At 40.6% G+C, this 18,877-nt stretch overlaps 1 protein-coding gene across 2 annotated transcripts in view; it reads left to right on the top strand.

Moving 5' to 3' along the window:
* The first annotated feature begins 3,591 nt into the window (after nt 1–3,591).
* Nucleotides 3,592–18,877, top strand: part of TPP2 (tripeptidyl peptidase 2) — a 58,647-nt gene continuing 43,361 nt past the window's right edge. For both annotated transcript variants that reach the window (XM_051631941.1, XM_051631950.1), the window contains exons 1-9: nt 3,592–3,793; nt 10,190–10,318; nt 11,445–11,540; nt 11,951–12,055; nt 12,738–12,862; nt 13,394–13,557; nt 15,606–15,760; nt 16,774–16,850; nt 17,366–17,493. In XM_051631941.1, coding sequence (XP_051487901.1) covers nt 3,632–3,793; nt 10,190–10,318; nt 11,445–11,540; nt 11,951–12,055; nt 12,738–12,862; nt 13,394–13,557; nt 15,606–15,760; nt 16,774–16,850; nt 17,366–17,493 — 1,141 coding nt within the window. In that variant the 5' untranslated portion in view covers nt 3,592–3,631. The remainder of the gene's footprint in view (nt 3,794–10,189; nt 10,319–11,444; nt 11,541–11,950; nt 12,056–12,737; nt 12,863–13,393; nt 13,558–15,605; nt 15,761–16,773; nt 16,851–17,365; nt 17,494–18,877) is intronic.

An 18,877-nucleotide genomic window follows, 5' to 3' on the forward strand; every position in this document is an offset into this window, starting at 1 on the left:
TGTTCCTGATGCAGGCCAGGATGGTGTTGGCCTTCTTGGCCACCTGAGCACACTGCTGGCTCATGTTCAGCCAGCTGTCAGTCAGCACCCCCAAATCCCTCTCTGCTGGGCAGCTCTCCAGCCACTCCTCCCCAAGCCTGTAGTGCTGCCGGGGGTTGTTGTGGCCACAGTGCAGGACCCAACATTTTGGCCTTATTGAAACTCATACAATTGGCCTCAGCTCGTTGGTCAAGCCTGTCCAGATCCCTCTGCAGAGCCTCCCTGCCCTCAAGCAGATTGACACTCCCACTCAGCTTAGTGGCATCTGCAATCTTACTGAGGGTGCACTCGATCCTTTCATCCAAACCATCAATAAAGATGTTTAACAGGAGCGGCCCCCACACCGAGCCTTGGGAAACACCACTCGTGTGACCAGCCACCAGCTGAATTAACTCCATTGAACACAGCTCTTTGGACCAACCAGTTTTATATCCAGTGAAGCATGTGCACATCCAAGCCACGAGCAGCCAGCTTCTCTAGGAGAACGCTGTGGGAAACCTGGAAGATGCAGTAAGTATCCTTAGCCTTCTTGTCAGAAGTGCATCAGGGCTGCATGTGAAATCAAAGGGGGTTGTTGGCTTGGCCCTGCATCCTGACAGGCCTAACTCAGGAGCAAGGTGTGGAATTGTGCCAATAGAAGAACATCCGTATTAGGAGTGCGCAGAGCTGAATCCGGATGGAGCATCACATGCCCATGGAAATCTAGCCACCTGTAGACAGAGATGTTGCCAGGCCTAAAGTGTATTTCACAGTAGAGGAATTATGGTCATGGGAAATGAGCAGCCATGGTTTTCACCACTTTCAAAGGCATCTGCCAATCATGTGCAACTCTGAAAATCAGAGTCCTGGAACATGGCAGCGGTTCCTTACTCTTTCACTTTGACTTACTCCCTAGATTTGGATACAAACAGCTGAAATTATTCCTAATAAGGAGACATGGATCTACTTAGCACAGCAAACCAGGATGAGCTGTACAAACTTAGCTCCCAAGAGAATCTAAATCATTGCTGTAATGATCAAACCACAGTCTCCAGAAGTTTTGTGACAAACTCTTCCTCTGAGTTTTCAACGTGGCAGCCTTTACTGTTGTGGAACAGCAACAGCATTACTCAATGCAAGACAATTCAGAAACTTAGCTACAGTAATGGGAATCAATATTGAGTGTGCATATTGCCAATTGTGGGAAACTGTTCTTTTCTTCCCCACATAGAGGCAATTTCTGAGCGTGGTGAGGTGGGGGTGCTTTCTAACTACCACCCTGAAATACGGTCCCACGGTGGCCGTTCCTCTGTGAGAGGCAGCGCCGCGTGTGACCCTCGGTCTTATTCACAAACCCCTCCACATTGGGAGGGGCAGTGGCAGAAGTATCCTGACAGCCAGTAGCCCCCCGGTACCAGCTTGTGACACCAATATAAAATAAATGTATTGCAGAATTATTGTAACAAACTCTACAAGCACACATCAGAACATCAGAAAATTGAACAGCTCAGAATGCAATGTACGATTCCAAAATGGTGTCAGCTCTGCAAAGGCTCAGCAAGTTGCACAACCTTAACCCTGTGTCCCAACCTAGCAATTGTACTCATACAATTAATAAAGTACAGCAATATTTTAAAGGCTGTAACTGAAATTATATTTTCTTTACTCTTTCATGGTATTGCTTTAAAGTCTGTTAAAAGATGTTTGGCACACCTTCCTCAAATCCTGCAGAACCTGCCTTGCTACTTGGCAGGGCACATCATTGAGTTTATCTGTATAATTAATGTACCTGCTAATTAGTTGTTGTTTGTGGCATAACTCTGAGACCAAGGCAACAAAGCAGAGCAGAAATTTTCAGAGTTAAGTATCTTTTCCAAACAGTAACATACAGCTTGTTTATTGAATGGGATATGAAACATTTTGAGAATTTGATGTAATGTAAAGTCTAAACATTAACTAGGAGTAGATACATTAGAATTCTGTTGATCTGAACATGCTGCTAGAAACAGCATACAAGCATCTCCCATTGAAATGCATTAGGAATGATACATGGAAGGAAAACTAAACTTCAGTGGACAAGGAATCAGGTATTAAACAAGTGAATACCCACCTTGCCAGAATAATTCTCTCCCCTGACGTAGCGATCAGTCAAAGTTTTATGTAATTCTAAAAAATCTGCATATGGCTGTCAGACACCAGCAATATTCTAAGTCAAGCACATATTATCAATATCAAAATATAAAATTTTGACTGATTGAAGGCTGAAGAGGGAAGCAGATTGAGTTACACAGTAAGCACGTATGGTACAGCTTTTTTTTTTTTTTAATAATAATATGTATTTTTAAGGCAGTGCTCTTCAGATTTATGTTGGTACTTTACATGCATACATATTCTGTACATCTCTTAAAGCCATTGACGAGCTGGAAGATACTGCTGATGGTAGTGTCTAAACTGTATCATGTACCACTATTTCCTAGCAACGCCCCCCCATTTCTGCTAAGAACAAATGCCAGATTTGGCTCAATGAAGATAAAACATTAACGATAAACATTCAGTATCAATCTCATTAGACCCATGAAACATAAAATACAAATAGAAGTTTCTCACAAGCCCAAATCCTCTTTGCTTTACAGCAAATTTCACCATTTCCCCCCAATATAACTCTCTGAACAGAAACTTGCCTGAAGAAAGCAAAGCGACACCCGAGTCACCAACCAACTTGTACCTCCATTGCTGGTTAAAATAGCTAAAAAGCCAGGTGTCAGACACTACAAATAAGACGTATTTTTAAAAAAAGTTATCTGTATATTCAGCTTCAGATACTCAACAGGTCAGCTTTCTTTGCAAGCTTACATGTGACCATAAAGGCTAGACAATAACTTGAAAACCCCTCTCCAAAGCTGAGATTTTCCCTTAACTACGTCACAAAAAAAACCTTATTAGCCTCCATCCATCAAGCAGTATTAGTTGTTCTCCTCTTCGCTAAACAGCTGCAGAGGCACCAAACGTCCGTGCAACACATCGCAAGGGCCGTGCCGACCCACAGCAAAGGAGCTACCAAACGTGCTTTTCACGCTGGGGAAAAGCGGTCAGCACCAATACACACAAACACAGACGCCAACATTCGCACATCGCTTCTGTTTCCGACTCGGGGGGTGTGTGTCTGTCTCTGTGTCTGTGTGTGTGTCTGTCTGTGTGTCCCGCGCACCCCCGCGCTGCAGCGCTGCCCCGTTCCTGCCGGAGGGAGCGGTGCAAGGCCCGAAGGAAGGTGCCCTCAGCGCCCGCCGGCCTGCACCGCCGACTCGTGCCCGGAGGCTGCGCCGCCAGGATACGTGGCCTCCCGCGGCCCGCCCCGCCATCCCGCCATCATCCCCCCATCCCGCCATCCCGCCCCGCGGCCCGGCGCGGGGAGCACGTCCCCGGCCCGCCGGGCTGCCTCCCCGTGGACCCCGGGCCGGGCCGGGCCGGGCCGGGCGGGCTGGCAGCGGCACCGCCCCGCAGGCCGCACGGCGCAGGCGCCCTCGCCTCGGCCTCTCCCTCCTCTCCCCTCCTCCCGCCGCCGCCGGCCCCGCTCTGCTCTCGCGCCGCCCCGTCCCCTTTCCTCGCCCCCGCGATGGCGGCCGTCGCCGAGGAGCCGTTCCCGTTCCACGGCCTCCTGCCCAAGAAGGAGACGGGTGCTGCCGCCTTCCTCGCACGCTTCCCCGATTTCGACGGGCGGGGGGTGCTGGTGGCAGTGCTGGACACCGGCGTGGACCCGGGGGCGCCGGGCATGCAGGTGAGGGGCAGAGGCGGTGGCCCTGAGTCACGGCGGGCGGGCGGGCGGGCGGCCTCCGGGGGCCGGCGGGAGGAGCCCGGGGAGCCTGCCGGGCTGCCCCGGGGCTTTGTGGCGGGCGGCGGCCGCGCTCCCCGGGGGGCCGGGGACTGAGGCCCGGGCGTTCGTCCCGGGGCGGTTGTGGCCCCGGGCGGCTTGAGGCGTCGGCGAGAACAGGGGAGGGCCCTGAAGAGCTGCGCTGGGGGGGCTGGTTTGTTTACCGTTCCGGCTCCGCATCCATCAGCTTGAGCCTGGGCTCCCTTGCGGGAGGGCAGAGGAATCCTGCAGACGGGCTCCCTTACCCGTCACTTCGGGGTTTTGAGGAAGGGTCCCCCGTTATTCACAGGCGATTCATGGTGCTTGAATCTCTTTGGCTGCCGTCTGTCACACAGAACTCGTTATAAAGGAGTGCTTCATGTTTGTGTGTTGTTTTGTTTTAGACCCTAGCATTGCTTCAACAATGGGTAGTTAGAGACTACAGAGAGAGCCATTTAGATCTTTTACACGAAAAGTGTATTTCTGCCCGAATTTGCTTACCTCTCTTCCGCAGTGTATTTATTTTGTGCGTTGTGTTGCAAAAACAATCTGTATCAAATTTGGTTCTGCCAGCTGTTTTTTGAATCTGCCAGCTTTGCAGCCCAAATCACTCAGTGATTGTCATTGTGATCTCAATCTTAGTTTTGTAAATTTCTGTGTATGGGATTTTACTTCTGACATTTCTCAGCACTGTGTTATTTCCTTTAACTCTCGTCTCTTAACATTTCTTTATTGTGTAAGTTTGTATATTGCCTTTTACATCACTGCTGCTTCCAGTTTCTTGTCAACATGTTTTTCCTTAGATGTGGCAAAGGACGCCTGGAGAAATTATTCAGAGTTGTATGCAACTTGCCTGAATGCTGCATCCTGTATTTTTTTAAGTAAACAGGGCCTGTGTTGGTTTCTGCCCATTCTTTGGTATTTTACTCTTCCGCGATGTAGTTCAGGGACCCAGCCCTGTCAGATCCTTAGTTCTGTGTCCTGAAATGACTCCTTATGAGGTTCAAGTAAGTGAAAGGGTAAATGAAGAAGACAGGTAGGGTGGAAGGAGGGACTGGACAGCTCTGACTTCGTTTGATTTGAGCTGCTTTGATTTAAACTGCTGCTTTTGGCAAAAAGTTGTGGGTAAGTGGAATAGTAATTAGGAAGCTTAAGGAACACTAGCGAAAAAGCAAACAAGGTAATACCATGGGCAGACCAGAAAATAGTGATAAACAATTAGGAAGATGTGAATAAAATGGGATGTGCATAGTTTGGGAGTTCCACATATGAAAGCAAAATGCTCAATCTGTAGAGGTTATGAATGAGAAGTCAACAACAACAAGAAAAGCTTGAGTGTTTGGGCAGTAGAAGGAAGCCTTGTTCCAAGACTAATAAGGGATACTTTTGAACCCCCATGGTGTCACGGTTGACTATACTAATTTTCTTCAACCTGTTTTCTTTATGTGGAGAATAAAATTTCAGGTAGTGAGGTAAAAGATTTGTAGGAAACTTTTTTGGGAAAAATAATCTTGCAATAGGTGAGTTTCCAGGGATGTTAAGAGAAGCATGTAAAGAAGCTGTGTGCTCTTTTCACACTGTCCACTTAATACACCTGACTTAAGCTACTTGTTAAACTACAGAATGGGGAGACTTAATGCACAGGGTACAGGGAGTTATAAAGGAAATATAATAGCAGTAGGCAGCACACAGTCTGTAGAATAGCCTTCTAAGTGCTCTTTCAGCAAGAGGATGTTCTCACTTGGGAGTATTGGGCAGTGTACATTTGGCCTCCACAGAATAAAACAGTGGAGACAGTGGACAGGAAGATAGTGTAGCTGTACTGCGACAAGTAGTTTCTAACTTGGGACAATTTTATTTCTTTTTTTCTTAATGTTCCTGTCTTCTCTGCAGCTGCTTTTGTTTTCTGTTTTTTTTTTTTTCTTTTTTTTCCTGCCAGTCTTACTGTCAGTTCTTGGCCGGGCATGGAATTAGAGCTCCAAGACTTGAGTTAGTTGCTTAGAGGGAAGAGAGTCATTATATGTAGCAAGATTAATGGGTATTACAACTTAAGTTCAAGTTAATGTGAATAATGATTACAGGCCAAAATGAGCTCCCATGTTTTGAATATTGTGGGGGTTTTAGTCGAAACAAAGCAGTTCATGTTTTGCTGCTTCCTAGCGTCTCACTCTTGAGTAGGGATCCTTTGCTTGTTGATGTTATACTTAAGTTTGTAAACGCTAATACCATAGGTACATGGCATATGATCACTTGCTGAGGGACAAGAAGATTTTGGGACAGAGTGTAACAGGAGAGTACCATTATGTTTATATTCTTCCCTGGACACTTGCTGGTTTAGAGAGAATAGTTACTGGGTTTAGCAAACCTGCTTACATTGATTTCATTTTTCTGTTGGTTGGCTTGCTTGGACACACAGAATATTAATCTAGCTTGTACTTACCTTTCTTTTGGAGTCTTTTTGTAGTGAGTGCCTCTAGGGAGCTCTTCACTTTGCCTTCCATTGTTTTGTACTCTACCTGTTGATGCCAACTGTAAAGCAGTTTTTCTGCTTCTTTCATGTTATATTTTCCCTGCTCAGATCACTTGGTAGAATCTATTTCCTGTTGTTACCTGCAGAGTCATGGCTTGTAATTCTTCATCAAGGCACAGCAACTCATGACAATTTAGGTGGGCAGATAAGGTATGTTTGATGGAGTGTTGTGTGTATGTATAGTCTTTGTTCAACCTCTCCTTGTCTTTTGCCAGTTAAGTCACTTCCTCTGCTTCTTGCAATTTTGCTTATTTTGCTGTGTCTGTTGAAATTCTTATTCACTAAAAGTAGCTTGTACTTCTATGAGACTGTCTTTTAGCAGTAGCTGCTTGTTGGGTTTGACTGCTTTTCAACACTGAGTTAAACAAAAAAACAAACAACAAATTTCAGATTATTTGTGATGATGATCAACTGTCCTGTGAACAAGATGCTGAAGGACTCACTCATCTTCTCTTGCCACAATAGCTGTTAGTTGGAATCAGTAGCAAAAACATGCTCAAATGCATCTGGCATTGCCTTTTAATTTGGCACGGTCACTTATACGGGTGCTACTCCTATTATGCTGATCAGCTGCCAGGATTATGCAGATATATTATTTTAAATGTGCACAGCTTACTAATTTATTTGTTTTGCAAAGTCAGCTAACATGAAAGTGTGTTTTTCAAACTAAAAATTATAAACAACAGTTTTGTTACAAACTAGGAAAGGTATTAATTTTTTTATTTGGCTGTAAGCAAACTGTAATATTAAAGGTAGGATTGGAAATTGTGTCATAAATATACCGTAAGATATTTTTTAATGTATGAGACTTCTTCTTTTTCTGAATTTTGATGGGAAAAGTACTAAAACATAGCTTCTCTCTGCAGTAAATTCATAAATTGAGGATTTTGTCTGTTCACACAAGGGGATTGATCAAGTACCCCTGACTATTTTATTATTATTTTTCATCAGCATTACAGAACTGGAAAAGGAAAACCCAGTTGAACTCCTGAGTTTCACTGTAGCATTACTACTTATGGGCAGTATGCCAAACAGCAGTTCATGTCAGCAGAAGAAGCCGTATCGGTTACTTGCACTAAGTGACCGTGAACCTGTCTGGATTGCTGCCGTTAGGAATTGAACCTTGGACCTTGGCACCTGAGACTCTTCAGTTTCTTGTGTCTGACTGGAAGACTCCGATTTGTTGATCCTAGTTGTACAAACTCAGGGATGTGTGTGTGTGTGTGGACCTGCTGTTCAGCTAGGAGCGAAGAGCCGTATAGTTGCATGAGTTACATGTCATCTTACTGGCTAGGAAACAACTTTTAAAACCACCCAGGCTTGCTGCGGCATAAATCCATGATCTGGCCACCTGTTGTAGTATAACTTGTCTGCTTCAAACAAGTCACCTTGGATTATGTTTTAATTCTTGTTTTCTTGTGCTTTGATCACTGAATAATTTTAGGAGAGGCATGTTGGAAAATGTCCGATTCTGATAATCTCAGGCTTGGCTTGCAGTTGCTTTATTATTGGAGCAGCTCTTGACTTTTCTGTGAGTGGAAACTGGCATTTGAAGGTACTAATTATTAACACTAGAAAATTACATGGTTTGAGTGCCTGTGCACTCTGTTTCCTAAGTTAATTTTCACTACTGTGTAGGTGTTGTTCAGTAGATGTTTTACCAACTTAATGTGATTTAATTTTCTTAACTGAACAGGATTTTCTATGAACAGAGTAACAATATTCTTCTGTAATGGAAGTTATTAGCAAGTGTCTTCAAAAGCAGTATTTCTTACCTATGGGAAATTTAAATGAATGTCCTTTTTATGGCTGCTGTGGGTTTGGGACTTTGAGGTTTGGTTATTTTATTTTTATTTATTTTGTTTTTAGCTTTTTAAACCTTTTTTATTTTGAGGGAGTGGTTGCTGCTTCTTTTTATATGTTAGGGGTTTTTGGTTTTTAGGGGGGGGTTTTGAGGGTTTCTTTTGGGGGAAATGTTGTTGCTTTGATTGTTTGCTTGAGGGTTTTGTTTATTATTTTCATATTAAAAATAAAGAAACATGAGCATTTGAGACATTGAAGCATTTATTCTTATTTGTTGAGGTGTGATAAAAGCTTGACCCTTGTTGTCTTTTTGGCAGCAACAGAGTGACTGTTATGAAACAACTCGATCATGTTGTTAACTTCCAGCAGCTGAACTCATAATTCCAGGGCATGATTTCAGCAAAACTACCTGCCATGTATATTATGTCTAGCAATTAAAATTTTTAATAGAGAATAAAGGCAACAATACCAAATACATAAATGTTAGAAGACAAATGTTACTGCTGTTTTAAGCAAGAAGGTTTTTTCACTTGCATTGTAGTTAGTGTATAGGAGATGTTGTGCAGATTGGGGTTTTTTGTTTTTTAAAATCTATTTTTAACGTAGAACTGTAAAAATAGGTGCCTATGGCCGATTCATAGAATAATAGGATGGTTAGGTCTGGAAGGGACTTTTAAAGGTCATATAGTCCAACCTCCCTGCCATGAGTAGGGACATCCAACTAGATCAGGTTGCTCAGAGTCCCATCTGACCTGACCTTGAATGTTTCCAGGGATGGTTCTTCTGCCACCTCTCTGGGCAACCTGTTCCAGTGTTTCACTGCCCTCCTTGTAGCAAACTTTTTCCTTGTAATTAGCGTAAATCTGTCTTCTTTTGGTTTAAAAAACTTACCTCTTGTTCTATCACTACAGATCCTATAGAAAAAGTCTGTCCCTGTCTTTCCTATAACCCCACTTCAGGCACTGGAAGGCCACTTTAAGGTCTCCCCAGAGCCTTCTCTACTCCAGGCTGAACAACCCCAAGTCTCTCAGCCTTTCCTCATAGGAGAGGTGTTCCATCCGTCTGAATTCATATTGCCCTTCAAGCAAATACTGCTGTATATGGAGTATAGTTTATTTGCTGCAAAAACTCATACAATACCTACTAGATGAAGCCAGTTATTAGAGTAAGATAACATTGAATATTTTTGCTAAATGTTAAAAAAAAAATCTTAATCATAGTCTTGGTAATTGTGTAGAAAGTTCCTCTAGGTGACAGGAACTTGAGGTAGGTTAGTGGTTTCTCTTTTGATCTTTTTTAGTTGCCTGCAAATCCTTTAAAGTGCATTGAGGCTAGTTTTCATTTAGTTTGAGGAGGCTTTAAATTTATGCTCATAAACTCTTTTTAGCTAGCCAGCTCTCTTTCTCCTCACCCTGGTAAAATTACTCCTTATACAGTATTAGGTGTATATAACCACAATTCCTAATACTTCAAATTGATGAAAACTGGAAGCATAATCCTTGAAACACTAAAAATAAGATTATAGTAATTTGCCTTGCTCTTAGGTTGAATCTCAGTTAAGAAAAGCAAGCTTGTGAGTGTATATACTTCAGCACCTTTCATTTTGTTAGTTGTGCAGTCATTACTGTGAAGTTTGGTCAGAATGGTGGGATGGAAGCAATGGAACTCAAATAATAGTTTTTGCAAATGGTTTTGCAAATTCAGGCTTGGTTTTAAATTGAGATTCCTGTGCTTTATTGATACAATGTTTTACTTGTTTCTTTTCTAGGTCCTTTTCAGAAAAGAGTGAGTGAACTTGTATACATCAGAAAATTGGACACATTTCTCTAGTTAGTTGAAAATGTAACTAATTTAAAGTTGATTTTATGTCCTTCAGTTAAAGGTTGGGTGGAGAGAAAGTTAATACTTCTATCAAGAAAAAAGAATTTCCTGCTTTTTATGCTGAAGAGAAATCAACTACATTGTCATTTTTTCTGTGTTTGTATTTTCAGATTACAACTGATGGAAAGCCCAAGATAATTGATATAATTGATACAACAGGCAGTGGTGATGTAACTACATGTACCATTGTAGAACCTAAAGATGGAGAAATTGCTGGTCTTTCTGGAAGAACTTTGAAGGTATTTGTTGGTACAGGGAGACCACTGGGCATATTTTTCTTGTTTAACAAAAAATTTAGGACCTATTTTGGTTTCTGTAGAACTTACTTCCTTTTAACCAGATCATATCCAAAACTAATACTGCATTTGCTCGTCTTCATATGGATTGCTTGTTGATGACATTTCGTTTGTCTCTATGTCAAATGTTCTCTATTGCAGAATGATGGTGTGTACAGAGTTTTGTTGGAATCTTAATAATAATTCAGTTACTCTTTGTTCAAATCAGCATCTGATACAGTTTTGGAAGCTGGAGGAAGAGAACATGCTAACATGCTTTAAAAATATCAAACATGATTCTGTCTTTAAAAGTGAAGGTATTTTCCACATGTATGTAAACTAGGAAATAGTGTTAAGCTCATGGTAAATATTTCTATGGACTGAAAAAACTGAGGACCTAGTTGTAGTCTTGATGCGTTCTCATATGAATAGAAAAGACATGATGTAAGGTTTTCAGAAAGGAAACAATAAGAAATCTCTGCTGCATAAAACCACTGAAGTAACTGTCATGTTCTTGATTGGCTGCTTAGATTGATGTGGTGATGTGGAGACATAATATTTTGATATCTCCATGTTACCAACTTTTTTTCTGAATTTTGCACAAAATATGATTTTAAGGGAGAATGTGTTGCTTTCTTATGTTGTTTCTACTAGAAATAGTGAATCTGATTTACTAAGAGTCTAAACTACAGCAAGGTAGGAAATTAGACATTCAGATGTTTATCATGACCTCTGACCGTAGTATCTCTTCATGCTAGTGTGCCTCTTTTCACTTATGGTGCCATTATTTCCCCAGACCTCCCCCCAGAAAAAGTTGCTGCTGGGTCTGTTTTAAAAGTAGAATATTAGGGCAACTGATAATAAGAGATGTTCAATGGCAGTGTCATGTGAATTGATGCTGATTCCTTTGGAACTGGATTGGATTGCCATGTCATGTTGAAACTTTGTGCAGTGGTTACTGACATGGAGACAGGGAATTGAACTGGTGGTATTTGCAAGTCTGTTCTTTTAAGCTCTCTTTACACAGTGTTGTTTTATTATGGTTTTTTATGCCATTAGTTAACTTATTTCTGAATATACTTTTCCTTAGATTCCAGCAAACTGGGTAAATCCTTCAGGCAAATATCACATTGGCATAAAAAATGGCTATGATATCTATCCTAAAGCTCTTAAGGAGAGAATTCAGGTAAGGAATTACATTTTGCTTCTGGTGTATAGTCACATTGCACTGTTCTGATTCTTAAGTTTTTCTAGGAAATTACAGGATGTGATTTCCTAACACATGTAGAGAATAGCTAAAGCTATTCTCGCTTTGAGTTTTGTTTAGTTTTGACATGATCTATTCCTTCTGTGATTGTTAGAAAAACAGGAGGTGGCCTGGTGGTGGTCCTCACAGTGATCCATTGACACAAACTCTAGAAATCACCGATATTTTTTTTTTTTTCTGTGTGTAGCAAGTGATGTTTATTTCTAGTATTGTATTGAACTTCTTTAGCCATTGTGTCTCAAATGAGAGTGTTCAAATCGATTTTGTAGTCTACATACTTTGATATATGTGCATGTCAAGATATTCAGGAGCGTGGTGTTATTTTACAGAAAGAACGCAAGGAGAAACTCTGGGATCCTGTTCACAGACTGGCTTTAGCAGAGGCCTGTAGGAAGCAAGAAGAATTTGATGCTGCTCATAGCTCTCCATCACAGGTTTGTATAAATCTAAATAAATTTGTACACGTGTTGTTTGCAGCAATTTGTTGCTGGTTGAGAATATTAAAATATTTTGTTGGATGAGTGAAGGAAAGATACTTGTGGTTATTTTGGCAGATAACTTGCTGGTGTATCATTATTAATTTATAAAGCCTGTATTATGGGCAGTTGTTTGCTTAAAGTTGTTAACCTTCTAAACTTATTGTCAAATATAAAAAGGACATTGCTTCAAATACTTTGTAGCATGTTTTTAGTAAGTTTTATTTTTAATCTAATATGCTCTTGTTTTTTAAGGCTGTCATCCTTTTTATGCTTGGAAGTTGGAATCTTCTAAGTATATCCTTTATTTTCTAGACTAGGTACTATTTCAGTGAAGTACCAGAAATGCCTCAGGTCACTTCTGTATCATTTTGCAATCTGTAAAATTTTTTTATTTTTTTTTTTTAAACGAGGACTTTAAATGTTACAATTAGAGAAATCTGAAATAGTTATACATAATAGGTCAAAAACAAATAGTGCACAGTTGAAGACCATTGAACTTCCAGTTGTTTGTGACTCCTAGGATAGCCTTACATTCTTGATAAAGTAATGGAACAAATGTATAGCATCGGAAAGGAATATAGGAATACCTATCTTGTAATAATTTTAGAAATACTCAGTGTTTTTCTTGCCTTACTAGGTAAATAAACTACTAAAGGAAGAACTTCAAAATCAAGTGGAACTGTTGAATTCTTTTGAGAAAAAATTTAGTGATCCTGGCCCAGTATATGATTGTATAGTATGGAATGATGGTGAGACCTGGAGGTAAATGCTGAAACTTGTCTAAAATGTCTTGTTCTACACATAAAAAAATAGCTTGTTTTGAAGACTGTGTTAACTTTTAAATCTACCCTCTTTACAGAGGTCTTAAATATTTTCTTTAAAATAATCCTGCTGTGTCACTTGAGTTTTGTGACCAAGTTCTGATCCCAAATAAAGATGCAGTACAATGTAGTCTTATTAAAGACAACATAATAGCTTTACTTAAATTTCTTCCTTGAAGAAATAAGTTGTCTGAATTTCCATATACTTGCTTTTCAAAGACAGATGTATTTTAATTTAGTAACATATCAAAATCAGTTTATTCGGAGATCTTTGTAGCTTCTGAATCTAAGTGTAAATAGCCAGGTTTAAAAATAACCAACTTAAGTCTAAGTAAGACACCATAAGCACAAAACAAGGCTTCTTGAAGTCTTTGTGGTACTCTTAGCTGGGGAAAGGGTGGTAGGGAGATAACTGAAAGTTTACAGCAGCTGGAAAGTTGGTTTGTTTGGTTGGTTTTTTTTCTCTCAACAGAGCCTGCGTAGATACAAGTGAGAGTGGTGACTTAACTAGCTGTACAGTGCTGAGAACCTACAAAGAGGCTCAGGAATATGGATCTTTTGGAACATCTGAGATGTTGAATTATTCTGTTAATATATACGATGATGGAAACCTCCTTTCTATTGTGACAAGTGGAGGTAAGTGAAAGTAATCTTGAAAAAAATTTGCTGCTGAGCAGGTACCATGAGAAGCAGCAGTTTGTCTTGGGTCCTGATTCTGATACTGGAGATGGCTCAAGGCAGCTGTCTTAGTACAGTGTTCATTGCTACTATGGCAATCAAGATCAATGTTCACATTTTCTGAACTAAACCTGAAATGACAGCTGATTATCAAACTTGCATTTTTGTCTGAAATATTGTCAGCTTTGTGTTCATATGCACACATATGTAGAACATAGATACTCTTTAAGATGCCTGTGCATCTTAAAGCCTAAAATCGAAAGAACCTTCCTTCAAAGTAGTTTTTTTTGTTTTCCTTCTTAAATATAAGGTGATGATTGATTTTTTTTCTAGTTGCTCTCCTTTGTGCTTGTGTAATTTAAGAATCTTAAATGAGACATTAATGACCAAAAGGGTTATTAATCTTTATTTTGGTTTATCAAACTTTTTTTGGATGGTAAGTATGACTACAGCTGTATCTCCAACCACTCTGAACCCATGTTGTGTGTTCTCTATACAAACCTGTTTTGTTTTGGAAGCATACTGAGTGCTTAAGGTGGTATGCTCTTAATTTTTTGTGCAACTTGTCTTATCTCATTAGAACAACAGAAGTAGTTCTGGTTTCTAAATCAGTAGTAATTTTTTTGGGATGTGTGTCTGCACACTTTTATTTCTAATTTTTTTCTTAATCCCCACTTGTGTTGTCTCAGGTATAATTTTCCTAACTTTGAGCCTTTTAATTAACTTTTCTTAGTAGAATTAAGTTAATACTTCCTTTCAGTCTGCCTGCTGTCTCCTTTCATTTTGCAGGTTGCTGCTGTTTACTGCTTTTTTTTCTTTTCGTTAGTATAATATAACATTCATCAAATAAAGTTATTTGAACCCTATGTTCATTTTATAGAATCACAGAATCATTTAAGTTGGAAGAGACCCTTAAGATCGAATCCAAACATTTACCTAGCCCACTGCCAACTCCTCCTCTAAACCATGTCCCCTCCTAAATATGTTCAGGATAGTGGCTCAGCCACTTCCCTGGGCAGCCTGTTCCCATGCTTGACAGCTCTTTCAGTGAAGAAGTTTTTCCTAATATCTGATGTAAACCTCCCCTGGCACAACTTCAGGCCATTTCCTCTTGTCCTATCACTTCTTACTTGAGAGAAGAGACCAGCCCCCATTTCACTACAGGCTCCTTTCAGGTAGTTGTAGAGAGCCAGAAGGTCTTCCCTCAGCCTTCTTTTCTTCAGACTAGACAACTCCAGTTCCTTCAGCTGCTTCTTACAGGATTTGTTCTCCAGACCCTTCACCAGCTTCATTGCCCTTCTCTGGACTTGCCCCAGGACCTCAGTGTTCTTGCAGTGAGTGGCCCAGAAATGAACACAGGATTCAAGGTGCAGCCTCACCAGTGCTGAGTACAGGGGGACAATCACTTCCCTGCTCCTGCTGGCCACACTACTTCTGATGCAGGCCAGGATGCCATTGGCCTTCTTGGCCACCTGGGCACACTGCTGGCTCATGTTCATCCAGCTGTCAACCAGCACCCCCCAAGTCCTTTTCCTCCGGGCAGCTTTCTTGCCACTCTTCCCCAAGCCTGTAGCATTGCATGGGGTTGTTGTTGCCCAAGTGCAGGACCTGGTACTTGGTCTGGTGTAATGTCACACAACTGGCCTCAGTCCATCAATCCAGCCTGTCCAGGTCCCTCTATAGAGCCTTCCTACCCTCAAACAGATCAGCTTGGTGTTATCTGCACTTCTACTGAGGGTTGCACTCAATGCCCTTGTCCAGATGATTGATAGAGATACTGGAGAGAACTGGCCTCAGCACTGAGCCCTGGGTAACACCACTTGTGACTGACTGGCTACCAGCTGGATTTATATACTTACAGATTCAAAGCATCGTTTTGGTTGAAAAAGGCCTTTAAGACCAAGTCCAACAGTTAACCTAGTGAAAATTAATTGAGCTGTACTGTATTAAATTGGTATAAATTAAGTTCACTAAACATACAGTGATACAACTTTTCATTTCCTCAGGTGCACACGGAACACATGTGGCTAGTATTGCAGCTGGATACTTCCCTGAAGAACCAGAAAGAAATGGTGTGGCTCCTGGAGCTCAGATTCTTGCAATCAAGATTGGTGATACACGACTAAGTACAATGGAGACTGGCACTGGTTTAATAAGAGCTGTGGGTATTTCACTGAATAAATTATTAATCTCAGCAATGTCACTACATTGTATAGTACTGTGGAATATTTTCTGTTCCACCTGGTTATATTCCCTATTTTTCATGATTCTAGAATGTTTCTAACGAAAAAATACCAACCCAACAAAACAGCTAAACCTCCCCCCACCAAAAAATATAAATATCCAAACCATACAGACATAATGCAGCAAAAAGACCCAGAATATGTTTTAAAACATACCCGAAGACTTATGTTCTTATATAAAATAAGACTTCTGTTGGATAGAGCAATTACAGGGTTTTTCAGACTGATAGAGTTCTATATGTCTGGCTGCCTCAAAACACAGGCTAAGTTACTTATTTGAAGTTCCTTATTCTGTGTTGTGAGTGTATTTTTTTAATAGTTAGATAATTATAGAATGTTAAATCTAAAATAGAGACCAGTATCTACCTACATGGCTGAGTTTGTTTTAACATTATTTCTTAAGAAGTGAGGAGGAATATAATTCCTTTTTAAGGCCCAAGACCTTTTTCCATGTAGTGAGTTGATGGGGAAAAAAATCCATATAAGAAAAGGAACTGAAAATAGAAAATTATGTTTGTGGCCCATGGAATATCTTGCTATAGGAACATGGCTATGTGCAATAATATTTTTGTGACTTTTTGGAATATAAACTGTGCTGGAAAGGACAGTTTTATGATATTGAGGAAGGACACCTGAGAAAGTACTAATGATGTCCGCACTTAATGTCTTAATTTGTATCTTGGAACATGGCAAGAATAAGTCTGTTCAGAGAATGATTTTTTTTTTTATATATAATTGTTTGTTCACTGGGAAAATACCTCTTAAATAACTGATTAAAATATATTATTTTCTTTTGTAGAATCAAAAGAAACTTACCCATTTTTCTTAGATCTGTAGCAGATCAGTTTAAGCAGATGGGGTTTTTTCCTGTGCCTTAACTGACTTATTCTATGACTAGTATGTATTTTGGCTTTTATTTTTACTTTATCAGATGATAGAAGCCATAAAATACAAATGTGATCTTGTCAACTATAGCTATGGAGAAGCAACACATTGGCCAAATTCTGGGTGAGTACTATTGTGGTTAACATAAAGTACTTTAGTATAATGAAAGTAGAATTATGTTTGTTAAGCTTTGTGTAAATTAGCTGTCAGTAAGAATGCTTTGTCCAAGCCCAAATGGTTACTATAAATTTAATTGTTGCTGTTTATATTTTTAACTATCTTTTAAAGTTAAGTAAAACTATTGAAAGCACTATTGATGTATAATACAAACAATATTTTAAAACAATAAAGAATTTTGTAGTTGGAATACCATGTAACCTGTGGGGGTTTTTTGGAGACCTAATATTGCTACATAACTGTTACTCCTTTTTAAAACTAGAATTTTATTTTATTTATTTTTTTAGTCAGCTTCTGTACTGGAACCGCCTCTGCTAGTTGTGGGAAGCAGGCTGCGTTACATTTGTTCCTTGTTCTTGACTGTTCAAAGTTTCTACCAGAGATGGGAGTTTTGCCCTGTGGGAAGAAAGCAACATTGTTGATGGAATGACTTTTTTTTTTTTTCTTCCCTCTTACATCAGGAGAATTTGTGAAGTAATTAATGAAGCTGTGTGGAAACACAACATAATCTATGTTTCAAGTGCAGGAAATAATGGTCCCTGCCTTTCTACAGTAGGATGTCCTGGTGGAACTACATCTAGTGTAATAGGTAAATAATTTGTTTTGAAATAAAAAATCCAGAGTATTCATCTTTTGTCTTTACAAGCTTTGTACTTATGTTATATGTTTCAGATCACTAGTTGATTGCTAGACTAAATCTAAAATATTGAAGTCTACTGGGCTACAAGATTAATTCTAGGGAGGCACTTGCTCTGTGCTTATGTATAAAAATTTAGGTTGTTAATTTCCTACAGTTTGAGACCTTATTTATGAAAGAAACAGATGGTCTTGATTTGATGTGGTTTTGTATAAAATTTACAAAATAAATCTTTGTGGTCTGACATATTTGAAGATACCAAGATTATTTTCTGAGCTGTAACTGTCTGAGCATGCGACAAGGGTGCTGAGGGAGCTGGCGGAGGTCATTGCTAGTCCACTCTCCATCATCTTTGGTAAGTCATGGGTAACAGGAGAGGTGCCTGAGGACTGGAGGATAGCAAATGTCACTCCAGTCTACAAGAAGGGCAAGAAGGAGGACCCGGGTAACTATAGACCGGTCAGCCTCACCTCCATCCCTGGAAAGGTGATGGAACAACTTGTCCTTGGCACTATCTCTAGGCATATCAAGGACATGGGGGTCATCAAGAGCAGTCAACATGGTTTTCCAAGGGTAAGTCATGTTTGACTAACCTCATAGCCTTCTATGAGGTAATTACTAGGTGGATAGATGATGGTAGAGCGGTAGATGTGGTCTGTCTTGATTTCAGTAAAGCATTTGACACTGTCTCTCACAGCATCCTTGTAGATAAGTTGATCAAGTATGGGCTTGATGATCAGGTAGTGAGGTGGATCAAGAACTGGTTGAAAGGAAGAAGTCAGAGAGTTGTAGTCAATGGGGCAGAATCTAGTTGGAGGCCTGTGACTAGTGGAGTCCCTCAGGGGTCGGTACTGGGACCGGTGTTGTTCAACATCTTCATCAACGACCTGGATGAGGGTACAGAATGTACCCTCAGCAAGTTTGCTGATGACACCAAGCTGGGAGGAGTGGCTGACACACCAGAAGGCTGTGCTGCCATTCAGAGAGACCTAGAAAGGCTGGAGACTTGGGCAGGGAAAAACCTGATGAAGTTCAACAAGGGCAAGTGTAGAGTTTTGCATCTGGGGAAGAAAAACGCCATGTACCAGTAGAGGTTGGGGGCTGACCTGCTGGAGAGCAGTGTAGGAGAGAGGGACCTGGGGGTCCTGGTGGACAGGAGGATGACCATGAGCCAGCAATGTGCCCTTGTGGCTAAGAAGGCCAATGGCATCCTGGGGTGCATTAGAAAGGGGGTGGTTAGTAGGTCAAGAGAGGTTCTCCTCCCCCTCTTGTGCATTGGTGAGGCCGCATCTGGAGTATTGTGTCCAGTTCTGGGCCCCTCAGTTCAAGAAGGACA

The sequence above is a fragment of the Apus apus genome, chromosome 1 (genome assembly GCF_020740795.1).
Source record: "Apus apus isolate bApuApu2 chromosome 1, bApuApu2.pri.cur, whole genome shotgun sequence".
Classification (NCBI taxonomy): domain Eukaryota; kingdom Metazoa; phylum Chordata; class Aves; order Apodiformes; family Apodidae; genus Apus; species Apus apus.